Here is a 25813-nt window from a genome sequence, read left to right on the forward strand (position 1 = left end):
CGACGCTGTCATTAGCTGCGTTTTTAGTGGCGCTTCTCAAAGCGCCGCAAATACTTTTAGTGGCGCTAAAAAACGCCGCTAAAGGCCTAAAAAAACGCCGCTAAAAGCCTGTTTTGGTGTAGTGTGAACATATGCACGCTTGGCTAGTGGAGGGCCACTTTGGCCAATTTGAAAGCCTTGCGTGGGGAGATTGGTGATGGTGTTGAGGTTTTTGAGGTTGTTTTCATTGGGCTGAGCCATGTTGTCCAAGCTCCCCACGCCAAATTGTTGAAGCAAAAATAAAGGAGGAGGAGGAGGATGAGAGGATGATGGTTCACATAGCGACAAAAAAGATGATCATACAAAGAGTCAATCTCTTACAATAAGTAGTCCAACAGGGTTTTGGCTTAAAAAGATGGTCTTGCCTTGATGGTGAAGGAAGGGGTATTTATAGGCAAGTTTAGTCACAAGTTATCCCCTAGCCTTAACACGTGCTCTTATAGGTCTTGTCTTAATATGTCCTTTAGGGGGTAAGATAGCCTCCTAGCCAAGCGGCGATTGGATTGACGAGTTTTGCAATCAAGCGACAATTAGACATGAGTGGACTTTAATAAGTCTTACATGTTGGTCATACATAAAAGGGGCCTGACACTTGTCCTAACAAGATTAATAGAAGAAGTTCTATATTAAGCATACTATACGTTAGCAAGGTACCACAATGAGCGAGGTTATATTAGGCATGGCAAGGAAACCTCTTTATAACAACAATATAAAAAGATTTACACAACTACATATGCTAATTGCTATGACCTACTTAATTATAAGAAAATGACACAAAAAATATTAGACATAATTAATTATTGTAAAAGTTATCGAGAATCACCAAACCATGAATGCAACTCTCATAATTTATGGTGAAGATAAGATGATACAAAAGTTGAATTCTACTAGGTTAGCTTTGGAGGCCATTCTGGAAGTAGTGTACCAACCGATCCACCGACACATTTAGAAGCTTGCTTTTGTGAATCTCATGTTTTTTCCCTGAGGAGGCATTGGAAAAAAAAACTCATAATTATGTTTTTAAAATCATTAAAATAAAACAAGAATTCTACCTAAAAAAACTCATTTTTTTTAAGATCTACTACCAAAAAAATTGGAGGTTGTATCAAAATTATTTAGGGTCTGTTTGATTGACGGAATTGATTTTCCGAAAAATCATTTCCAACTTTTCCAACGTTTGATTGGCGGAAAACATTTTCCATTTGGAAAATGAACTCCAAAACAAGGGAAAATGGGTTACATTTTAGGGAAAATGTCTTACCCTTTCAATTTCCGTAAGACATTTTCCGTGCTCTCCTCTCTATCGCCTCCTTCATTCCTTCCTTCATTTCCGGTAGAAAACTGCTTCTGTTTATCGATTTTCCAGTAACTTGTTTTTTTAATTATTCAATACTTGTTTTTTTAACACAATTACAAATAATTTATTTGATATTAGTTTTTTTCAATTTATAACGATTAATATTGTAGCTTAATAATTGAGTATTATTATAAATAAATCATTGCAATATATGTAAAAATAATTTAAAATATGAAATTTATTAATATATATTAATATAAGTAAAAACAACTTTTTCGAAAAATATTTTCAAAAAATCTGCCAAGCAGCAGAAAATATTTTACACAGATTCAATCAAACACCAGAAAATATTTTCCAGTAAATCATTTTACAGAAAAGTAAAACATTTTCCAGAAATCATTTTACGGAAAATATTTTATTGGCAATCAAACAGACCCTTAATTTTATGATATCCAACTATTTCCTTTTATGATGAAAGTAAATGCATGCACGTAGCAAGTTAAACAACATTCAATATTAGTATTAGACTTGTGTAAACATCAAACTGATCTGTAAATTAACTTAACCCAACCTAAGAATTAACATTTATTTTATTAATAGTATTAATACTGATATTCGTAGATTCTTTCAATATATTTATATACTGATATTCATAGATAAAGTGCAGCGGAAATTTAATTGGTGACGAAGAGAGTGCAAACTTTAATTACTTGTTATTATATATCCCAATAGAGAAGCTCCAAGTGATCACCATTTAAGACAAGGTGAAAGCAAAAACCCCTAGAGCCATCTCATACATTTGCTGCACCTAAGCAGCAACCAAACCCTCACAAAACATTACATCCAATCCAATCCAATTAGAGATGAAAAAAGTAATCTCCTACTGAGATTTTTCGTCAGACCTTACAAATATATTTTATAATGTTGCGTCTTATTTTAAGAAACTTAGCCAATTTACTTGTGTTATTCACCAATTTACTTGCCGTATCAACCAAGACCTTAAACCCTTAGTTTGTTAACGCAACGTTAGAAACATCATCTCCAGCCAAAGCAGTAGTGTTAGAAGAACACCATGGATCATCAGTGATAAACTGCATCCAAGAATCATCTTTATCTTCCTCTTCGATGAATGAAGAAGAGGAGGCTAAGGGAAGGTCTGGAGACATGGTTTCAGAATCATTGATAACAGATTGGGAGCACTCCATCACTAACATATTACACCGCCCTTGATCTTCTGTTTCCGAGCAGATGCCATTTTTCTTGAAAACACGACATAGTGCGTAAGAGTCCTGCTAGTATATTGCCATAATTTAGTTAGTTCATGCAGTTAATTCTAGGGATGTTTTGGAATAAAGAAGTGTATAGTAGCCGACACCTTGCGGTGTTAAAGCATATATGTGGACAGGCTTCAATGGTTTCTCTTTATCATATAGATACTTTAGAATCTACAAGTTTAGATGAGAGAGACGAAAAGTTTAAAGTTGAAACAATAATAGCTAGTTAGGTCTGATAGGATAATACTTTTGTCTTATTACGAAAGGCAAAGTGAAGGCAACTTTGAGAGATGTAATAAGAGACCCTAGCAAGCAAAGAATGTTCAGCACCCCTTTGATCCACATATTTATATGATAATAAAAGAATAAAAAATATTAATGGATAAAGCAAAAGCGTGTAATGCTCAAACTTCCCATGCAAGTCATGCATTTCCACGACGCAACATTTGATCAGTCCATTTCTCATTGGTCGATCTAATTATGGTTTTACTCATCTCAAATCATGTGCTACGCCTTTCTTTACCTTTTCTCTTTTCTGCTTTGATGTAAAGAGGAAAATATATATATATATATAGGTCGTGAAAAACAAAGAAAATGAGAAAACACCGTATCTATTTCTTTTCAAGTGAAAATTAACATGGCAATAAAAGAATAAAGCATTCCAAGTGATCAGTACATCCCGATCTGTGCTCATCGAAACATAACAGCAATAAATTTTTTTTTTTAAAAAGGTCAAATGAGAGTGTTATTAATGTTACCAGTTATGCATTGCATAGAGCTTAGACTTCAATGATTAATTAGTGAATGGAATGATTAGAAGGATGTATAAATTTGGTTAAAATTGTAAGATGCACAAACTACCTGAATTCCACAGTAGTCTTCGCTCTCCTTATCGTCAAGACGGTATTCATGCATTACCCAGTCTGTCCTAATTCCTTGAGGAGCACGGCCTCTGTAGTAAACCAGCGTCTTCTTCATCCCAATAGCTCGATTTTGGGAAGCAACTCTCCTGTCCTTCCCAGTTGATTTCCAGTATCCTGCCCTAGTGGCTCTGTTTGTCCTGAACCCATTCGGGTATTTCCGATCTCGGGGTCCAAAGAAGTACCACTCCGGGTCTCTACTCGGCAATATTGATTTCTCTGGCATTCGATGAACCAAATTTAATGAAAAATTCACTTTTTTTTCATCATAATTCAAACAAGGGAAAATCAAATCATGTTTCAGAAATGAAAAACGAACTTCTATTAAGAACCAAAACTAGCACTGATTCATTGTTATAATGCCCAGACATCATCTGTGATACCATGGCATAGCTGCATTGACCTATAGAAGATAGAGTGGCAGAAGAACAGGAAAAATAGAGCATTTGTGTTCTCATCATACGTAAATGAGATATATATATATATATATACAAAAAAGCAAATGCAAAGAGGTGAAGTAGAGGAGACCTGCTAACTCCCATGGTTCACATTTGTAGAGATCAACTTCGGGAATGATGTCGAGTTCAATTTCTTGGCCATTTATTTTCCTTTTGAGATAATAATTGACGAGCTCTTCATCAGTGGGATGAAATCTAAAACCAGGAGGTAATCCCACAGTTGCCATTTCCCTTTACCCTCTTCTTCAACCCACTGTCCCACTACTCTTTCTTTGCAAATCCTTATCACTGCTACGATTTATCTTGTTATATAAAACGATTCTACGTCACAGCTCTTTTTTTTTTTCTTTCCCCACTTTTTTCTTTAAGAGATTCTTGGACAAACGTTTCTCGCAAGCTGTTCTTAACATCTTTATATTTTTATTTTCCGATTCCAGTAATCATTGTCTTAGCCAAATATTAAAGAATCCACGAGTAACACTAATACGGGCCTTAATCATTAAAACTTTTAGTGACTAGGCTGCCATGGTGATGATCCAAGCAAATAAGTTGGTAATGTCAATCGAAGGTCAGGTAAACATATGTTATTTTATGTAGGCATAGTGATATATTTGGCCATCTAATTTTATAAAAAAAATTAATTTAGTTTTTTATTTAATTTTTTGCCTCTTTAAACATTTAAATTTGTATTATTTGTAAAATTACCCGAATGAAAAAATTAATGTTTATTAAACTTTATTAGTGTGACATACAAATAACATACATTAATACTTGGAATTTTTCTTCCATTACGAAAAAACATGACTCTTAACCAAAAACATCTAATTTGAATGTGAATGGTACCATTGCTTAATTTATTTATACCTAAATTAAATCTGAAAAGTGCATATTTAAAAAATTAAACAAAAACTTGTAATGGTAGAAGAAAATATCATATACAAATTCATTCACATGTAAAAAATAATCAAGACCAAATAGATATTATATATTTTTTAGTTATCTCTTAAATTTTAATTGCACCACAAATTTTTAAATAATATATTAAACTTGAAAATTTTTAAGTATTTTTTTATTTTTTTAATAGTTTACAATATTTTTTAAAAATAAAATTTTAATAAGTTTTTATATTTATATTTTTAATATTTTTTAATTTTTAGAATCAAAATGTAAAAATTTTGAGAGTTATATTTGTTAACATTTTTCAAATCAAGACTAAATTAACAAAATCTGTAAATATTGAGGGCGAAATTTATTATTATACTAACATTCCATCTAGTGACCAAAGGTACTTTAATTATTGAGTGACTACAAATTGCACTTGATCTAATGGGAGTGACTAAAATAACAAAAAAAAAGGGTGACAAGAGCATCCTAAAACTTTGATCAAATCGATAATGTCATCAAATTTTGTTGTTACTATTTTTGATGTGGCAGTTGCTAAAAAATATAGAAAAACTTTTTTTAGTCCTAAAAATTTACAAATTTTGTCAATTTAGCCCATATTATTTAAAAGTACATAAAATTCTAAAAAAAATAATTTTTTAAAAGTTAAAAGTTTCTCATATTTTCAATAAAAATTTTGAAAAAATATATATTAAAATTTCATTTTAAGAATTCAAAAAATCATTTTAAAAATATAAGAAGTTCCAAAAATTCAATGTTAATAAAGCGGCTGAAATTGATTTCAATTCCTCAATCAATTTTAGTCTAGAGTTTATGGAGCTTTAGCGAAAAAAATTGAAATTAGGGTGAGAAAGTTACAATAAGATAATATATGACTTCCTACATTTTCATTAGCTTGATATTTGTTGAGAAATAAAATGAAAAAAAAAACTTTGGAAAATATTATATTATATTTTTGGTTGTATGGAATGAGGAAATGGTGATTTGAGGATAACCTTCATTCATTTTCTTTTCTCCCCACCGAACGAAAAGGAGAGAAAAAGAGTTAAAAGACCATCACGATTGCCGACCAAAATTTCATTAGGTAAGGGAGTTTTTCCCTAAATTTTTAGTTTAATTTGTAGATAATAATAATAATGGATTGATGAACCCATATATTGAAATGAAAGATTAATGAGAATTGTGTATATTCACTATTGTTGCATGTTAAGAAATTAGAAAGTTGATTATAGATGTTAAATTATTAGAAGTTTGGATTATGGTAGATAGAAGCTTGAATTAGTGGATTAGCATGATTATATCCATTGGGTTGGGTAATTAAGGTTAATAATAAAAAGATAAAAAGGGTTTTGCTTGATGTTATCTTCTTCATGCGATAAAAGCAAGAAACAAAAAGAAACAAGTTTGTATGTGTTTGATGGAAAATCAAAGTTAAAAAATTATATTGGGCCCAATGAACAAAAAAGACCAAATGAAAGGCTTGTGCTTGGTGGAGTAGTTGAACCGGGTACTACAGCAAAAGGTGGGCTGCAGCAAAGACTCTTTCTTTTGATCGCACATGTTTGCTTAGCATCATCTGTTTTTACCTTTGCTGAAGTTTTTTTATACTCTTGACTGAATATTGCGATTTTGTAACCAGATATTTTGGTTTATAGTAGTGACGTGAGTAGATCTTAAGTCTATGTCTAAAAAGCTTTTTCACGTAAGTTATTGTAATTGGTTTATGTTGATTGCGGATATATTGCACTTGTTAAAATTGTCAATTTTTATTGAGAGAGAAACCCTAATGATTCTTCCGTACTTTTTTAGTAGGTTCAATTTCTTTCAATGTTTTTGTAATCGGATTGATCAATTCTTGGCCCCTCCGATTCAAATTAAATAAGTTATTTAAAAATTCATATATATTTTAATATATATATTAAAAATTGTAGAACTCGATCTTTAAACCCAATATATTGACCAATTTCTTATTCATGCATTCATTATAATCATCGGAATACTCCAATGAATGAATTAAAACAAAACAAATCGATAAAGTGAAGATATAAGATCCATCTATCTTCACCCGCAGGAGCAGTGGAAACCACAATAGAAGCTAAAATATGAAACAGTTATTAATTGGAATAAAACAAGATTTCATCATATTTCACATTTGAAGCTCAACTTTGGCCACATGCAAAAACATTGCTTTTGTTGCCTTTGGGCTTTGTCCTATCTACCGACGGAACTTCCTTAGCAATAGGCAATAGCATAAATAATATCCACTCACACTATATATTTAAGGTGAATGGCAATTTCACTAAAAGGTAAATGGCAAACACATTATTCTGCCTTCCCTCGCTTTTCAACTCATGATCTCAACTTGTCCTAAAAATAATTCAGCTAATAACATTACTGTCGGCAATGGGGTGGTATAAATGTCTATGGTCTTAATCAAGTTTCCTAATCTCTAATCATATTTTTTCTTTAAACTAGGTTAACAGTGCTCAATTCTAATCTATCTTTGCTTATTGTTCTTAGATATGTTGTAAAAAATATCATTTCTTTTGGGTTAGATTTTTTGCATGAAGCTAACGACAAGCAACCTTTTCTCGAAATCTTACTATACAAATCAAGGGCCCTCAAACAAAAGGAAAAGCATGACAAACTATTCCTGTCTATTGTTTTGACATAGACTATTATGGTAATAATTTTGAGAGGAATGATTAAAAGGTGGAAGACAAAGACTCGGTCGAGTCCCACTCTCCGGCCCCCGCCGTGATTGGCTCTTGTGGTCGAACAGCCAGCTGCACTCTCGCTAATTGCAAACAGCACGTGGGGTGCGGGGCTTACCACTCATGCAAACCATCAATATAAAGGCTTCTTTTTTAAAACAAACGCTTATTTTCGTTTATCTAAAATAGTTCAATATGAATTTTTTTTATATTAGATTTTCAATAAATTTAGAGTGGAGTTAGATTAGATCCCTAAATAAAGGGTAAAAATCTCTACTTGAATTGAAATTTTTACTTTTTAACCCATCAATTTTACTGATATAAGCAAAATTTGAGCAATTTTAGGTTTTATTGGCAATTCTAGTCTTCTTTGTTCTGTTACCTTTATTGAAAGCATCAATTCAGGTTGGAGAACTTTGTTAATGAAGGGAGACAGAGTTGTTACACTAGCTTTTAGCTAGGTCCGTAAAGGTCTCCAGCACAATTAATTGGTGGTTTTTCTTAGGTTTTTATTTTTCCTTTCTCGTTTTCCTAAAAAAGTTTGCATCTTAATTTAATAATTCTTTCTTGATTTGTTGAGATATATAATTATGATTACCAAAACGAAGATGAGGTTAGTTTATTTGGTTAGGCGTGGCTTAGTTAATTGCATTTGCTTAAGGTGATTTCAAACATGTCATTTATCCTAATTTGGTGGAGTTCAATGCCACATCAATAATTTCATGTTTGTTAGATGTCACTATTGACATCATCACCAACTCTTTCTTTTTCTCTATTTTTAAAGACATTTCTTCGACCCTAATAGTCTAAATTTATCATCATTTAAACTTTAATATAATAATTAAAGATAAACTCGGGACTTACAAAGCCTACAAATACGTTGAGGGTGTGTAATTAGACGACACAAAATAAGTCAACGGATTTATAGTCATAGTAATTATATAAATACATAATTTATATTTAAAAAATATCAATTAAAGGGTTTAAGATTTTAGTTCTCTGAACGTGTATGACCAATAGAGTATAATTGGATCATAATTAACTATATTATGCTTAGTCGCATAAATTGTAATTATATAAATACCAATATTAGTTATCATAAAAATTATCAATAATACTTAAAAAATATTCTCTAAAGCAAGTAACAAAATCTAAAATCAAACTATCGTATATAATATGTTAGTATCCTATGAAAATTCATCTAATCACCCTAGCATTTTATATATGTTGGGTTATTTTCTCTCTAACAATAAGTATAACCTTCTTGTTATCATTGATTGGTCCTTGGTCAAGTATATATAATTACTTAAATTCTATGTATGTTAGTTAAATTTACAATAATAGTTTATAATAAATACTATGTAATTTAGTTAATTATTTAGTAGGTCAAAATGCATAAAAAAAATTCTCTCGTCCATAAATTTTTCATATTATTTAAGTGAGATTAGTAAAATATCGTATGATTGTATTTTTTAAAAATATATATATCCTAAAATTTTATTGTATAAAATAATTTTTGAATGAACACATTTGGGAAATCATAGTATAATTAGATGTGAGAATAATTAATTGGAGAATGCAATTAGGAGTGCTCCAATTACACTCAATTTAGTGAGACTCACTAATTGCAATGATAACAAGTGCTCGTTATTTATATATTTTAAGCCCTTTTCACTTTAGTTTTTTATTGATCTTCTAGTAAAATGATAGTTTAGTTTGCATAAATCCTATCATATTTGCATTTCTTGCATTTTTTAGTCATCTTAGTTTACATTTTATATAATTTTAGTATTTAGTAATTAAATAAATATTTTGTGGTTTAAATTAGATCAATGTGAGCTTGAGGTGCGGATTCAAGTGTGAAGGAAGAGAAAGGACAGAGCAAAAACAAACAAAACGCAAAGAGAAAGAGGACATAAAGGATGCGGCCCTTGGTCAAGAAGTTGCAACCCTTGATTTAAGGGTTGCAGCTCATGGTTAGGAAGTTGCGGCAACCAGTTGGCAAGCCACTGCGCATAGCCCGATTTGATTCCTTTCAATTCTTGATATCCAAGCATGATTAGAAGCGCTAATTAGGTCACTCAAACACCTATAAATAAGATACTTTTGCATAAACTTCAAAATCTTTGGTCTTATTTTTATTTTCATATACTTTTGCGTTTTCGTTGCTAGACTCTTTTTCATAGGGATTTCGATGTTTTAATTCTACTAATTTATTCTTAATATTTTTTTATTCTTTGGTATTTGCATACCTTCTCTTTTAATTACAAATATTAATTAAGTTTGTTGAATGTAGGGTCCATATTTGATAGCTTGGAATATTTGTTCTATCAATTAGAATTTAATTGTTTGATTGGTTCTAATATTTGTGACGAATAATGTGGTTGTGTATGTCGAAGTATGCAATTCAGTATTATATGGATATGTGATCTAGTCTGAATGAACTTGGTTTGTCTGTTTAGTGGCTAGAATATTTAAGTCCCTTTCATTCTTAATAGTATTGGTAAATTAAATCCTAGGCGTGAAGGGGAATAATTAACGACATTTATAAGGCAAAAAGAGATTGGTTGCTAGACATTTGTCGTTAATTATAACAAATTTATCACAAAATATTAAAATTTATCTTTGCATTGATGATCAACCCCGTGAATCAAAACTGAGATTTTACCTTTGACTAGACTTTCTTTATATTAAAATTATGAAAGATGGAAAGAGAAGATCAAACCTTTTCACTTTTAACATTTATAATCTTTTATCAATTTCTTAATTTTATTTATTTAAATATTAAAATTGATTGGAATAGTGATTAAATCAATTAGAATAATAATTGAATTGATACCTATTCTAAAAACATTAAAAATTCATGACTAAATCATAGAGGAATCCAAACTTGATATCTTCCCCAGATTTGGGCTCAACCACTAATAACTTTCTGATGCGTCCATGGTATAATCTCCCATTAAACAGCTACAACCAAATCGCATAAACAAAAAAATAAAATAAAGCTGACTCTTTGGTGCGTGACCATTATGGTTATATATACAATACCATAAATGTATAGCTACAGTATCTGTTGTCTCAAATTGTCACTTTTAGCATTTGGTCATAAAAGGCGCATGTGCGCACCTTTCCCCTTAACAGACAAAACAAATGATATAGACAGACAGGACATGGACGTGAGGAGCTATCTTAGAGACATTGTCAGAGAGATGGATCGGCAATACTGTCAACTTATCAAAGACAAGGCAAGAAAGATGCTCATTTCTGTTATGGAGCTTTCCATTCTCTTCTCGACTACAGACCAATATCAAATCAACACGATCCAATTATCAACTAACCTTATATATATGGTGTATAGTATATACTATAATTTTGAATTTTATATATATATAAGAAGGAAGCCTGGCGTCATAGAATCCGTAGCAGTTAAACAAGATCGGTGCCCTTTCGTTTGGCTTCCGTGTTTTTCGGGCGGGGATAATGGGCAAGAACTAAGAATCTAAACATGCCTTTGAATTTGATTGCAGCCAAGCGTGCATATTTTTCAACCATGGGCAGCGCAATCAAATGTTTTTCTTTTTGTCTGGTCCCTTTCCCCTTTTAATACTTGTTTTGGGCATGGCATGTGTGTGTTAGAATGAAGCCAAGGAATGGAATGTGAAGCAACCAAGATAAGTGCTTCTCAAACGAGTTGCACTGTAATGGGTGTGGTGTCTGCAGGTTGGGAAACCAATGGGACCCTTTGGCTTTGCCATGTTACAAATTCCATCGTTGAGGAGTCAACTTCATTGCTCTCTTTTACTCCTTCAACTGCCCAACATCCCCCATCATTTCTCAAAGTGAAGGATAGTAATTTTGCCTATTGGAGACCAAAAGGAGACACGGGAGAGAAAAAAGTCACCACTTTTGTCTGAAATTTGATCTACTTTTCCCCCTTTTTGTTGGTAGTAAAACGTAGAAATGCGTTACTGCTGTCCAAAAATTATTACTTGGTATCGATTGAATATTTTCTGTGCACATGTGAGTCTGAAACTTTAATCAATTCCATCAAAACCTGTAGCTTTTAAAATGGGTTCTGTTCCCATGGTAATAAACCAGGATTTAGCATTAACCTTTCAACGTTGGAATCATATATAATATGAGCCTCTGAAACTTACTGCTAATTCTTATTACACTATAACTGTACGTACCAATATTATATTCTCAAATAAGAGATATTCATGCTTTTTATTTGTTTAATACAAACCCTTAATTACTGAGAGAGAGCTCAAAGAGTAATAAAAGAAAAGATTGATAAGACTTGTCGAGTACATTAAAAAGGACACTGGATTTGGATTGGCAATGATTAGAATTATCCTTATTACCTGTGGAAGGGAACATACGTGTTCAATTGGCTCGACCTATACTTGCCTTTATCTCAAAATGAGTGAGTCCAAAGCCAACAAAACGCACGACAATACAAAAACAATCACCCACCTAGGCCAGAGAAACAACCTCGAAAAGTTGCTTTTCTAGTAGCAAAGTTGAGTCATTGTTAAGGGATATGGCTTCTTTGTTTTCCACTTATGCTCTTCTTCCCTTTGGTTTTTTTTCTCTGTCACATTAATTAACTTAATAATTAAATGAAGTATTTTCATCACCTGGGTGAATCTCGTGTTTAAAGAACAAATATATTTCAATTTCAGAAAAATCCATGATTTTCTGACTTAATGGGTAGATTATGATCTTATTAGATATCCCAACAACTCAAATTCAAAAAAATTAAAAAAATAATAATTCGTAAGTCAAAATTTGGTATGTCATCACTGGGTTTTCGAGACTTCATAACATAAGCCATAGCAAAGTTGACCACTACGAAACCAATCATTATTCCAATGAAAAACTTAAGGAAACTTTCACAAATCAACGTTGTTTAATTGTGGAGAGTAGAAAGTTAGTGTGGTGGGTGAAGTGGGAAAGAAAGTCCTTAAGGGTTGGGTTGTGTATACAAACTATGTGTAGTATATATATGTTGGTTGTAGCTATTGTGTTGCCTTGTTGCTTTGAGATTCTGAGCTTAAACTGTGGCACCCTCATGAAGGAAACACTGAGGTACTTAGCAGGCATTGTAGGCCCCAGTGGTTATGGCTCTAAATCAACAGCTGAACAGGTTGCACACAGTTGTTCTTACTTGGTCGACTCTCAACGTCTAACGGCTATTATCACTGGTTAGTACTGTTAAAAAGAAAAGAAAAAACCAATGAATTGAACTCTTTTGTTGTAATGTTATGTCTTTGTACAATAATAAATGGAAGAAGATGGGTTGTGTTGAAGGAGCGACGTCGGGCATCGGAGCAGAGACAGCCCGAGCGGTGGCGAAGAGAGGAGTGACAGTGGTGATACCCGCGAGGGACATAAAGAAGGCAGCTGAATTGAAGGAGAGAATTCGCAAGGATAATCCAAATGCAGAGGTTATATTATGCGAGATTGATCTTAGTTCTTTGGCTTCAGTGAAGAGATTCTGCAATGAGTTCCTGGCTCTAGGGCTGCCCCTTAACATCCTCATGTCCGTACATTACATCCTTCAAAATTCCTTACTATCAATTTATTTCCAACAATTTATTGACTATCATGTAAGATCGTGATTTTGCAGAAACAATGCTGGGATATTCTCTCAGAAATTGGAGTTTTCCGAGGACAAGTTTGAGATGACATTTGCAACAAATTACCTTGGTAATGTATTCTTTCATTTAATTTATCAATTACACCAACTCAATTTATTTTTCTATGAAAGCAATGTTTTAAATAACTATTACTATTATTTTTTTATTCCACCCATACAATAATATTTTAGTATATAGATTTGTATTTAATGCACTGTAGCATATAATTAATATTAAATTTCATTACATAATTAACTATCATTGGTAGATTTGGGGTCCCCTTCAAATCCGGGCCAATTCTCTCAGGTTGAAGATTTTCTCTCGCCCCCCAACACCCACATAATTTCTGGCCCACTCCTTAATCCATGGGATTTCTTTCATTTGTAAAAATTTTGTTAACTCCTTAAACCATCGATTGAGGCTTAATTTTCGTTCTTTATTGATCACATGTTTAGTGTATGATTTTTTTATTATTAAAAACAACCATTGAAGAATTAAGAGTGTATAGATAGAAACATGTGTGAGTGAAATGAAAGGAGATAATAGCATCAAATCACATTGTTAACCAACATAACATTGAATTAATGTTTGACGTAAATTTGGTATTGGCAGGACATTATTTATTGACAGAAATGTTGATAGAAAAGATGATAGAAACAGCAGAGCAGACAGGCATCCAAGGAAGAATCATAAACCTTTCTTCTGTAATTCACAGCTGGGTTGGAAGAGACTGTTTCCACTTCAACCAAATGCTCCACCCTATCAAGTACTTCAACCTAACCACATGAAAACATCTCTACATTAAAACTTTTATTTAATGCAGTATTAATACTTCCTATATACTGCTGGTGTTGCACTTGCAGCTATAATGGCACACGTGCTTATGCTCAATCCAAACTAGCAACCATTTTGCATGCCAAAGAAATAGCCAAACAGCTCAAGGTCACTCTTTAATCTCTCTATTATCCTATTCTCTGGGGCGCCAAAAGCTTTGGAACACCATTCTTGATTTCATTTTTGTAATTAATTTACAAAATTTACAGGCCAAAAATGCAAATGTAACTATTAATGCCGTACACCCAGGAATCGTTAAGACCGGAATTTTCAGAGCGCATAAAGGCTTTATTACAGGCAAGAATCTCCACATTCTTGTAATCCAAGTTTTTGTTTTCTCCTTCTCCATTTGATTTTCATAAAACTCTTCTTCATATACAAATACAAAGAGTTGCAGTCTGGAAATAGAGAAAATATAACACATTAGCCTGATTTCTGCTAATCTCTAAATATACAGATTCTATTTTTTTCATTGCTTCCAAGTTGCTCAAGTCTACATCCCAGGTTTGTCTTTCTCTACATCTTACAGTCTGCTTTATGATCCCAAACTAAAAAAGAAGAAGAAGAAGAAGAGGTTTTTCATCATTTATTTCTTTTGCATTTAAACTGCGTATTTGTGTCATATATATAATGTGAAACAATACAGGGTGCATCCACTAGCTGCTATGTAGCACTGAGCCCACAAGTAGAAGGGATGAGCGGGAAATACTTTGTAGACTGCAATGAGAGCAACTGCTCAGTCTTAGCCAATGACGAATCGGAGGCACGAAGGCTTTGGAGGCAGACCCGAGCTTTGATCCGTCGACGTTTGTATCAAACACCTTGTTAGATTCGCTAAAATCCTCAAGTTGTACATAAATGTTGATGATGCAAGAATTGTCCGACTGTGCTTAATATGAGGTACTATCTGTTTCAAAGGTGAAGACCATCACAATGTTGTCTGGAGGAAGGTGGTATTTCATATTTTTCATATATAATTTCCATCAACAATAAATAATTCTACGCATTATCCCTTGTAAATACAGAATACATTTTACAGGATTATTTGTCTATTACATAATAAAGTGTACTTTTCAATTAAGTTTTATTTACCCAATTATACGAATTACATTGTATTAACGGAGCTTTTCAATTATTTACCCTTATTTGCATTGTACCATTCTAAGTTTTGGAGTTGTTGTGAATAAGTAAAACAAGATTAACAAATAATAGACAACTATTTATACAGTTAGACCTTGTTTGAAGATAAATTTCAAATTTCAAAAATAAATTATTTATTCTATTTGAGAAAAAAGATAATTACAAAATTAATTATAGATAAAAATTTATAAACAAAAACAAAACTCTTTTCGGTTTTTTGCTCATAATGTATTACAATAGTATTGGGGTATTGGGATTGTACGGTATTAGGGTTGTTGAATGAGACCATTTTGAGAATGTTGTCAATGGTTGTTTGGAGTTTGGACCTAGTGACGACCTCATCCATCAATCCTGACTATGTGTGTGGCATGTTTGAGGGCTAAAGATAGAGGATGATGTAAAGTCATTTTCGAATTCGATTGCCTAAATGTTGTTGCACGTCTCAACTCACCCGATTTGTATATATCGAATCGTATTTTAGTATATCACCTTGGGTTTATTAATATTTTTAAATATTTTTCAAATATATTTATATTTTAATTTTTAGCTTTTTTAATAAATTATATATTATATATACATGTAAATATATCCCAATAACAACCTATAAAAGTATTTATACGTAAATATATGTTTTAAAATTATTAATTAGGTTGATTAACTTAATTTATTAATTATATTTAATTTTAAATGTATTTATTAAAAAATTAAAATGTTTAAGATAAAAAAATTTAAAAGTTAAAGTTTAAAGTTTCAAATTTTCAAATTTTCAAAATTTTGTACCAATTGATATAAATTTGCATTAATACAAGTCACTATTGGCTGAAACAAACCTAAACACACTCATACAGTAAAAAAGCACTAATATCTTGATTGAGATAGAATCTATACTACTTCGTATTAGTGGTGGGTTGAAACGGTACATCCCAACAAGTATGGCCAACATCAATACAACACCGATTACCATGATTCATTCTCCTTTGTCCTTAGAGAGGATAACAATGTTATTTGAAAGAATCATCCATTCAACCTTCAATTTAATCCTCCATGACCATTTTACGGTTCGGTTCGTAGATGCTAATTCTTTTGAGGTTCATAGTTATTCTTCCTAACAATTTCATTTCCAATGTTTAAACTTGAATTGTGCAATAACGTTTATTCTATACAATTTTTGTAAATCGTAACTCTATATCAATGAAATTTCCACTTTCTAAAAAAACTATGTAGAGATCAACTTTTTTGCATAACAATAGCACAAATTAAGCAAAGCACGGGTGTAAAACCCACTAACCAACTAGTAAGAAAATAAAATAAGGATCAAATATTTACCAGCCAAATATATTATTACGAACTTTAAGCACACGAAGAAATTTAATGAAGTTCACGAAGAAAGCAAATATAATAATTGACAAACTCAGATATTTGGATCTCTGATATACACACTTCCTAATTCCTCTAGTAAAAGAATATATAAACCTAGATCCCTTAAGTTAAAATGAATGATATTGCCAATCATCTAGACAATTGGAATTGTAAAATGGTATGATACAATCAAAATATTAACACTTAACACTGCTATAAGCTTTTAGAAATCATCAGCTCGACCTATCAGGTTAGTGGCACAATTTGGTATGATCAAGCACTTCAATCTGGTCTACCTAAGGTCCATAAAATTTGTGAGTGGTTTTTATGCCTTGCGTGTGAACTGCAGAACAGGCTAGTAATACATTAAATATCAGCTGTTGAAGAATGATGATACATTAGATGCCCTCAAGCAGCCTTAATTTCTTTACCTGCCTTATTTTCCAATATCTTGAGTTAGAAATGTTCTTTATCATATAGTTTACATGTAGGAAAAAGAATTAACATACGCCGTCATGCGTACAAACGCCTAGTGTCACGGGGCTGGACCTTTCGTCTCGCGATCCGTGCGGCCTTAGGCGATTCGCTCGTCCAAACTCGCCCAAGTCAGCCTTTGCTCGAATGAGGATTCCTTAAGAACTCCTCCAAGGCACCAACTCGTACAGCGGAAGCAAACTTATGCCAAAAGAAGCTTATAAAGAACAACAGAAAGGGACGCACACAAAGTGTTTGAGTAAATGCTCTCTATTCTCTTATTCACAAAGAATAATGAAACAATGAATGGAGTCAGTACAAATGAGGGGGAGGCTCTCTATTTATACTTGAGCTCCCCCAAAACCGACGGTCAAGATACATTTACATCGACGGACGAGATTAAAGGCTACCTACCATCAAATCTCTAAGAATATAATATCATATCTTCTAAGATTACATATCTTAGATAAGATATGTAATCTTATAAAATAATATCTTATAAGATTCCATATCATATCTAAGATCTCTAAGATTATAATATCATATCTTTTAAGATCATGTTTCCATATTAGCCTAAGTTGCCATCTCTTCGCTATCGGGCCAACCAGGCTTCAATCTGATAGGCTTCTCCAATATCTCATTGAATCGGGCCAGTTCTCGTGGGCCAAATGATCCCCATATGAGCAATAGACCTCCATTGGATGCATTTGGTGCGATGGTCACGGGCTTTGAACTGTGGCCCGTGACATTCTCCCCTACCCATTCTCGCAACGCCCTCGTTGCGACTTCTGAATGGTACTGACTTGATTCGTCTCGATCTCGTCTCGACGCCTTAGCCTTTCCCTTTATTTGGGACTTTTGCCTCAGCTTCCGTCGCTTCTTAACTCGATCCGTCCTACTCGTTTGTACATCTCGACGACAAGGAGTTATGTCACTCCCTTGCCCACATTCTAACTTCCCTCGAACAGAATCCTCATGATTCACGACACTTGGCTTCGCTTTGCCCACAGTCTCTTGGCCTCCTTGCTCAAGAACTTCGAAAGGGCCCCTACGTTCTCGCCAAGTACACAAGTTAGAATGCAAAACACTATCAGAGTGTTTCGAATGTACCTTTGCATTTACTCGGGTCAACTGTCCCACATGCATCGCTTCCTTTTTATTGAAGTCCGATGCACCACCCACCTCTCCCATAGGTGGAAGCCTTGTCGACGACTCGGCCAACTCTGACGCTTCACTCAACTTGAGCCTCATTGGTCCCAGCTTCTCTGTTTTCATCGCAACTTTCTCTACTAAGTTCGATGACAAACTCACCTCTTCCTTGGGTGGAAGCCCCTCCGACGACTCACCACGCTCAGACGTTGCCTTTCCTTTGACTCCGGCTTGCTTTGGACAGTTCCGCAACTCATGCGAACCACGGCACAAGAAGCACTTTACTCGCTTCTTTTTGCTCCTCTTAGCCCTCTTGGCTTCGGCTTTACCCTTGCTCGAACCAAGCTTTTTGGGCTCCTTGTCTGCTCCATCGTTTCCTTTGATGACAGACTTGCTCCTCTTTGCCCTCTTGGCTTCGGCTTTTCCTTTGCTCGAACCAAGCTTCTTGGGCTCCGTATCTGCTCGATCATTCCCATCGATAACAGACTTCCTCGGACACTTCCGCAACCGATGCGGACCATGACATAAGAAGCACTCGACTGGCTTCTTCTCGCTTTCGGCCTCCTTAGGTTCAACACCCCTTGCGCTCGAACCAAGTCTCAAGGCCTTACCCACCGGCTTCTTCCTAAGCGCGAATTTTATCGGACATTTCTTTAACATATGTGGACCATCGCACAGAAAGCATTTCAGCTTTTCTCTTTTCCTCTTGGGTTTCTTCTTCCCAACTCGTGGTTTCCCATTACCACCATTGTCGCCGTTGCCATTGCCATCCACACTATCTTCCTTGTGATCCATTTCACATACGCCCCTTCCATCGGACTTGAAAGACCCAAGCTTGTCTTTCCCTAGACCAAGCTTAACCACGGATACCGCTACCTTCATGGCTTCCGACAGCTTTTGGACACCTCTTTGTTCCACCTCCTGTCTGACCCACGGCTTCAATCCCTCTTGAAAAGCAAGCATTGCTTCTCTCTCGGTCACATTCGAAACTTGGAGCATGAGTTCCTTGAACTCACGAACATACTCCCCCACTGTGCCCTGTTGCGTTATTTCTTGCAACTTTGCCCGAGCTTCTTCCTCGGCAAACTCTGGGTAAAACTGTCCCTTCAACTCGCATTGGAACTTCTCCCATGTTCCAATCTCACATTGCCTCTTATCTGTGGTCCTACCTCGCCACCACAAAAGCGCAATATCAATAAGAAATAATGAAGCAGTTTGTACCTTATCCGCATCATCCACGATGCCTTTGGCACGAAAGTAATTTTCCATCCTCCACAAGAAATTGTCCACATCGCATGCAGATCTTGTCCCCGCAAACTCTTTCGGTTTTGGGACATCCCCATTACTGAGTGCTGCACTTGACACTCCTTTCCCCACGGCTGCTTGACACAAGGCTAACTCTCCCTCGAGCTCCTCTATCCTTGTGCTCAAAGCCCTCGTCGTGGCTATTGTTTCCTCCTTCAAAGCCATCATCATGGCTTCGAGAGCATTGTTCCTCTCCGTCAGCTTCTTCCTTTGGGAATCTAACAACTCTTGCACACTATCCCTGTGGAAAGTGAGACACTCGGTAACAAAGTCCCTTGACTGTTCCCTCAAGTCATCAATGCTTTCCCCAAGCGCATTGCTCGACTCTTTGGCGTCTTCCATGGGCTCCTCGAGTTTCCCCACGCGTTCCTCAACAGCCGACAACATCTCCCTCAAAGACTTCCTCGCCCACCTTTGTTCAGACTCTTCTCTTGACATCCCAACGGTGCCTTCGAACCAATAGCTCGGATACTTCTTGGTTCGAACTCTAGCTCTGGTACCACTTGTCACAGGGCTGGACCTTTCGTCTCGCGATCCGTGCGGCCTTAGGCGATTCGCTCGTCCAAACTCGCCCAAGTCAGCCTTTGCTCGAATGAGGATTCCTTAAGAACTCCTCCAAGGCACCAACTCGTACAGCAGAAGCAAACTTATGCCAAAAGAAGCTTATAAAGAACAACAGAAAGGGACGCACACAAAGTGTTTGAGTAAATGCTCTCTATTCTCTTATTCACAAAGAATAATGAAACAATGAATGGAGTCAGTACAAATGAGGGGGAGGCTCTCTATTTATACTTGAGCTCCCCCAAAACCGACGGTCAAGATACATTTACATCGACGGACGAGATTAAAGGCTACCTACCATCAAATCTCTAAGAATATAATATCATATCTTCTAAGATTACATATCTTAGATAAGATATGTAATCTTATAAAATAATATCTTATAAGATTCCATATCATATCTAAGATCTCTAAGATTATAATATCATATCTTTTAAGATCATGTTTCCATATTAGCCTAAGTTGCCATCTCTTCGCTATCGGGCCAACCAGGCTTCAATCTGATAGGCTTCTCCAATATCTCATTGAATCGGGCCAGTTCTCGTGGGCCAAATGATCCCCATCTGAGCAATAGACCTCCATTGGATGCATTTGGTGCGATGGTCATGGGCTTTGAACTGTGGCCCGTGACACTAGCCCCATGATCCTACAGATACCTTTTTAATCTACATAATTTATGAACTTGCCCCTTTGCTAAAGGAGGTAAGGGAGCCTAGGTTTTGTAACGAAATCTAAAAAAAAAAAAAGGGAAAACTCACTTCATCCATAAAATAATACCCATATCCAGCCCAGAAGGATGAAAACCAATGGATAAACATATTACTTCAAGACAGAAGTTCCTTGAAAACAATATGTAAGACACACCTTCAACCGTAAAGCATGAGAAATCTTGTAGGAAAGCAAGGCAAGGAAAACCAGGCCAAGTTTGACAGTCCATACTCTAGACCTCAAACTCCATCCAGCCACACCCAACGTACCACGATCTCCATACATTGACAAATTTTAGAGCATCGAAGGTGTTATGGAAACAATTTGCTGTTTTGTTAGCAATGCATCAGACTTTTTAACTTTTTCCCAGGTTTCTTGCAAGTAGGAAACCTGGCTATCCAAATCCTTCCCCTTTGGCTACTATCCCCAGACATATTCTTCAAAGAAAACAACACTGGATCTGTTCTACTCATAACCTGGTGCCAAACAGATACAAAGCTATGTGCTACACAGTCAGCAAAAAGTAAAAACGAGGCAGACAATATGGAAGTTAGGAAATAATACCTCAAGCAGAGGAGGCCGACAATAAATTATCTAATTTGGCTTCTTGGAATATCTATTGAATCTTCCATCATAAAGTTTATTTTCAGTTGCCTTGGACGGAGATTTACTTCTATAGTTGACTTCCTCGACTTGCCTATTTACTTCTTGAAGTGGCACGCGATGCTCATTTTTCTTCGTGGAAGATTCACTTATATCAGTTGAAACTGACAAAGCCGGACAAGACATAGAGATCGCAGAAGAGCCCTGACGAAAACTTGTTGATTGAGGCTGCAATCCTGATGAATCATAAATTATGGGAGAATTTTATTAAGATTCAACAAAAAAGGAACTATCCCCTTGAATTGAGCAGTGTCAAATTTAAGCATCCAGCATGCAGGATAAAATAGTACAACAAAATCATACCAAGAGTTGCCGCTTCTTGAAACTTTTCTCTCGTGATTCTAACAAATTTGAATAAGCCATTTGTTCTGTTCAACTCATTAATCAACTCTCCGATGCCATTCAAGGGTGGATCGCAATCCAACACTTAAGATCATGAGAAGAAAAGAAATAAATAATAATACCCGTTCAGAATATAGCCACCACATAAGGATATTACTTACAGGAGTAGCCATCATTTGCATGTCGAATGATCAAAGAATATTCTTGCTTTGGATTTTCTATATTCATATCATTGAATGTGAACTTCACTCCTAGAAAAAAAAATGGCCAGTGACAATAACAACAGAGGAATCAAAGGATTCTAAGAAAAGTTATTAGTACCCTACCAATGGAGGTATTATTTTTGTTCTGGTACTAGTAAGTACAAATACCAATTTCTTTTCGTTTACTGTATCAGATTTATCAATATTTTATATATATATTTATAGTCTAATTTCTAGTGCCTTAATAAAATTTTATATATATATGCAAATATTCCTTAATTACATATGTAAAAATATATTTTTATGCAAATATAAAATATAAAATAATTAATTTGGTTCAATAACTTAATTTAATAATTATATATTTTTTAAATGTAATTATAAAAATAAATAAAAATGGTTTAAAATATCAAAATCATGTATCAATTAGAACTGCTGCCTTGAAGTTGAAAGGTATATGTAAATATCGGTCCAAATGGGCCGAAACACAATAAAATTTTGTTTAAAACAAAATTTATACTAATTCGTACTGGTTAAGACTAAAACCTACATATCGGCCGGTATTAGTACTGGTACGATACCGAAAACCATGATTTTATCTGTCAAGCAACAAAACTACCTCCCTTACCATGACCACCTTCGATCTGAAAACCAAGAACCCGATTGTACCATGAAATAGCTTCATGGATTTCACCATTTTCTTTGATTTCATGCCTCACCTTCTCAAATTTAGCCAAAGCTGTGGGTAATACCATAAAGAGAGAGAAAAAGAAAGCACAAAATAAGCAGTAAATTCGGAGAGTTGTTGCAATATAAAGGTTATGGTAATAATTAAACAAATTTACAAGAAGCAATTTAAAAGGAAAACATCATTAATCCATTTGTTCCAGTAAATTATAGCACAAGCAATACGTTTTCTGGTAATTGCTCTCTGCGGAGCAGGTTAATTGGACTATCTAAAGAGCATGATGATCCAAAATAACTGCATTAGCAGAGCTCCTCATACCACAATTATTCCTTGACACTCATAGGTTGTACAGATTCAGACTACCAATACTTGCATAAGAAATCAGAGGCAAAAGAATCAAGACAATAAAATTGTACAAATACAGACTTCAGTAAAGAAGGGAGGGAAGAAAGCAGGTTCATCAACGAACGGAGACTTAGTAGTACGATTGCAATGCCAATATATCCACAGCAGCCTAAAGACCATGTGTCTTCACCAAGATCACAATGCATGATATGCATTATCCATTATAAAAGAACCCCCCCCCCCCAAATAATATTCTCATAGCTCTAGTCCCACATAACTAGCGTAAAAGAATAACAATGACAAAGTGCGTCATGAAAGCTCTATAATTAGAATGTGAAATGCAAAACTATAGTTTGTGAACCATAAACATTAAACCATCGTACAAGAGTATACAATTACCTAGAGATTCTTGAGATATAATTGATTCTAACTCATCCCTCCTAGCTTTTTGTACTTGGACGGTTCTTTTAAATTCTTCTACTCTAGCTTTTATAGCAGATATTGAGTCCCTCGTAGCCATCTGCTTTGCCTCTTTACGGGTCTTCGCTATACAGCAACACGTTGAAAAAACATTTATAAACCATTTAAAAACCACCATTACTTCCACTTTCTATTTTCAAATTCATAATAAATTGATATAAATTCAAATCCAAGAAACAAGGTGAAAATAGAAGAGCAATGATACCTGCTAAAACTTTGACAAGCTCATCTTCGGCTTCTCTTAAATTAGCTTTCAATTTTGCGAGTTCAACTGTGACATAGCATAACAAGACAATCCCCAATATTCAGATAAAGAGAAGAAACCATAAAACCAGAAGAAGTTAGATTAATGACCATGAGCTTGAGCAGCATCCTGCGCCAGGGCCTTGATGAAATGAAGAGAAGTGGGAAACAAGGCCGTAAAAGAATCTAGGTTCTGTTGATGGACCCGAACCTCTCTGTCGCAGATGGATCTCAGGGACTCCATTTTCGTCTTCGGAGATTGCGCTGTTTCGATCTCCATTTGCGAGAGGGGCCTTCGATTTGAATGAAAGAAAAGGGGATCGATATTAGTTTTAGCCCGCCAATTTCTTTTTCCTTTATTTATTTATTTTATTTTGCTTGTTGTATCAATTGTTCCCCCCCCCCTTTTTAAATTAGCGATAGTTGATCAGTATGACTGAAAATTTTCATACTACGCCTTTGAGACAAGGACACGTGGTTCTTCAAATATTTTATTTAGCTATAGATTTTTTTGGATCAAGAGTAATTGCATTCTCTTGTAACTATAAAAAAAATTCTAAATGTATTTGGTTAATAAGGTGTAATTACATCGTAATTTTTTATATTATCTTTGGTAGTACAAATATGTTATGTTATGTTAATCCAAAAAAGTACATGATAATACAATTATTAATAAAAACAACAAAAAGTAAAAATAAACATCATATGTAATTCTATTTAATTATTTTAGTGTACCATGTTTGTTGAGTTATTCCCTCTTTATTATTTAACATAGGCTTCTTATCATTATATGTCGGTCCTTGGTTGAGTTCATCATCATCTGAATTCGTATCATTAATATTATCAATATTTCATTCTTACATGTATTCTTCGAAATATAGATCATCTCAATTTTACATATGAATGAAGTATGCAATATGCTACTACGATTCAACTTTTTTATGTTATAATAAAGTGGTGTTGTTAACATGCCATATATTTTTTGGAACAATAAATATCCTCTCAACCATATTTCAAATTATTGAATACCTCAAATTAAACAACTTGTGAGCTATTTTTTATGCTCGTGTTTGGCTCCATTACCTCCTAATATGGTGCGAGAAAATTAATTGTATTTGCATAATTAACATTTACTATATAATATTTGAGTTCACGATGCTGATATGTCGTAATTTAATATGTCAAATTAGGCTTATTGTGTTACTTAACAAGTTTGTTCTTAAGCAATTTAAAGGACTTTTTATTAGTTTAACTCAATTTTAGATTTCCAAATTAATAAGTGTGAGTATCTATTTTTATTCACTTTTTAGATCAAAATTGACCAATTGTGTCATTGAAGGTCCTAACATCTGATTGAGTGTTGTAGGTACTTAATGGTGGCCCAAACTCGAAATACATATAATTCAAGGCTATATCATGGGTTAAGCCTAGTCTTATTTAAGGGTTTGGTTTCCACCCAAGCTAGAAAATCTATAGAAGGGTTTATGCAAAAATATTAGGCTTAAAAAGTGTTTCTCGACAAAAAAAAAATGTCTCATTTAAAATATGAGTTAAACTTGGGCTTAAACATTCAAAGCCCAAACTTAATCCGACCTAACCCGTTTTTTAAGTTTGTAATATATTATATCATATTATTTTTATATGGTATGTAATATATAACACATAAAAAATGTAGTAATAAATAATATTATCATGTAAACATTAAAAAAATTAAGTTACATATATACAAAATTTTAAATAATGACTAAATATATAAAATCATTAAATATTAAACTAAAAGTAATATAAATGTTTTCAAAATTTTAAAAATAATAATAGGCAAGACTGAGTTTAACTTAATTATTTACAAATATGTGTAGATTTAGACAAAAATTTAAATTTTTATTTTGAGTCGTATCGAGTTTTAACAAGTATAAAATATTTTATACTTAAATCTGACGTGAAATTAATTTAATTTGACTCATAAACACCTTTAATTAAACCTATTTAATTTTAACAAAAGTATTTTTGGCATGAGGCATGCCGAATTCCTTTTACTAGTTAGGACTGCTATAAATTAAAATTTTTGGTAA

General features: G+C 34.0%; 3 protein-coding genes across 7 annotated transcripts; 1 reads left to right on the forward strand and 2 right to left on the reverse strand.

Moving 5' to 3' along the window:
- Nucleotides 1-2028: 2028 nt before the first annotated feature.
- Nucleotides 2029-4308, reverse strand: LOC107890883 (NAC domain-containing protein 86-like). 4 transcript variants are annotated; one of them, XM_041100138.1, is made up of 4 exons: nt 4059-4279; nt 3850-3933; nt 3469-3749; nt 2029-2625 (listed from the first exon to the last, which is right to left on the reverse strand). In XM_041100138.1, the coding sequence occupies exons 1-4, from the start codon at nt 4213-4215 to the stop codon at nt 2344-2346; spliced, it is 804 nt and encodes a 267-aa protein (XP_040956072.1). In that variant the 5' UTR covers nt 4216-4279; the 3' UTR covers nt 2029-2343.
- A 7916-nt stretch (nt 4309-12224) lies between these two features.
- On the forward strand, nt 12225-15162 carry LOC107890882 (short-chain dehydrogenase TIC 32 B, chloroplastic). Its single transcript, XM_016815469.2, has 8 exons — nt 12225-12812; nt 12919-13150; nt 13238-13317; nt 13860-14013; nt 14111-14189; nt 14291-14378; nt 14539-14585; nt 14728-15162. Exons 1-8 carry the CDS (start codon nt 12599-12601, stop codon nt 14908-14910), a joined length of 1077 nt encoding a protein of 358 aa, XP_016670958.2. The 5' UTR covers nt 12225-12598; the 3' UTR covers nt 14911-15162.
- Nucleotides 15163-20868: 5706 nt separating this feature from the next.
- LOC107890881 (kinetochore protein SPC25 homolog) lies at nt 20869-24121 on the reverse strand. Of its 2 annotated transcripts, none has more exons than XM_016815468.2 (8): nt 23853-24121; nt 23704-23769; nt 23418-23564; nt 22614-22724; nt 21944-22033; nt 21744-21866; nt 21342-21616; nt 20869-21253 (listed from the first exon to the last, which is right to left on the reverse strand). In XM_016815468.2, the coding sequence occupies exons 1-7, from the start codon at nt 24019-24021 to the stop codon at nt 21372-21374; spliced, it is 951 nt and encodes a 316-aa protein (XP_016670957.2). In that variant the 5' UTR covers nt 24022-24121; the 3' UTR covers nt 20869-21253; nt 21342-21371. The 2 variants fall into 2 exon arrangements, with proteins under 2 accessions (XP_016670957.2, XP_016670956.2); XM_016815467.2 differs by having other exon boundaries at nt 20869-21275.
- Nucleotides 24122-25813: the final 1692 nt, after the last annotated feature.

Source organism: Gossypium hirsutum, chromosome D09 (genome assembly GCF_007990345.1).
Source record: "Gossypium hirsutum isolate 1008001.06 chromosome D09, Gossypium_hirsutum_v2.1, whole genome shotgun sequence".
Lineage (NCBI taxonomy): Eukaryota > Viridiplantae > Streptophyta > Magnoliopsida > Malvales > Malvaceae > Gossypium > Gossypium hirsutum.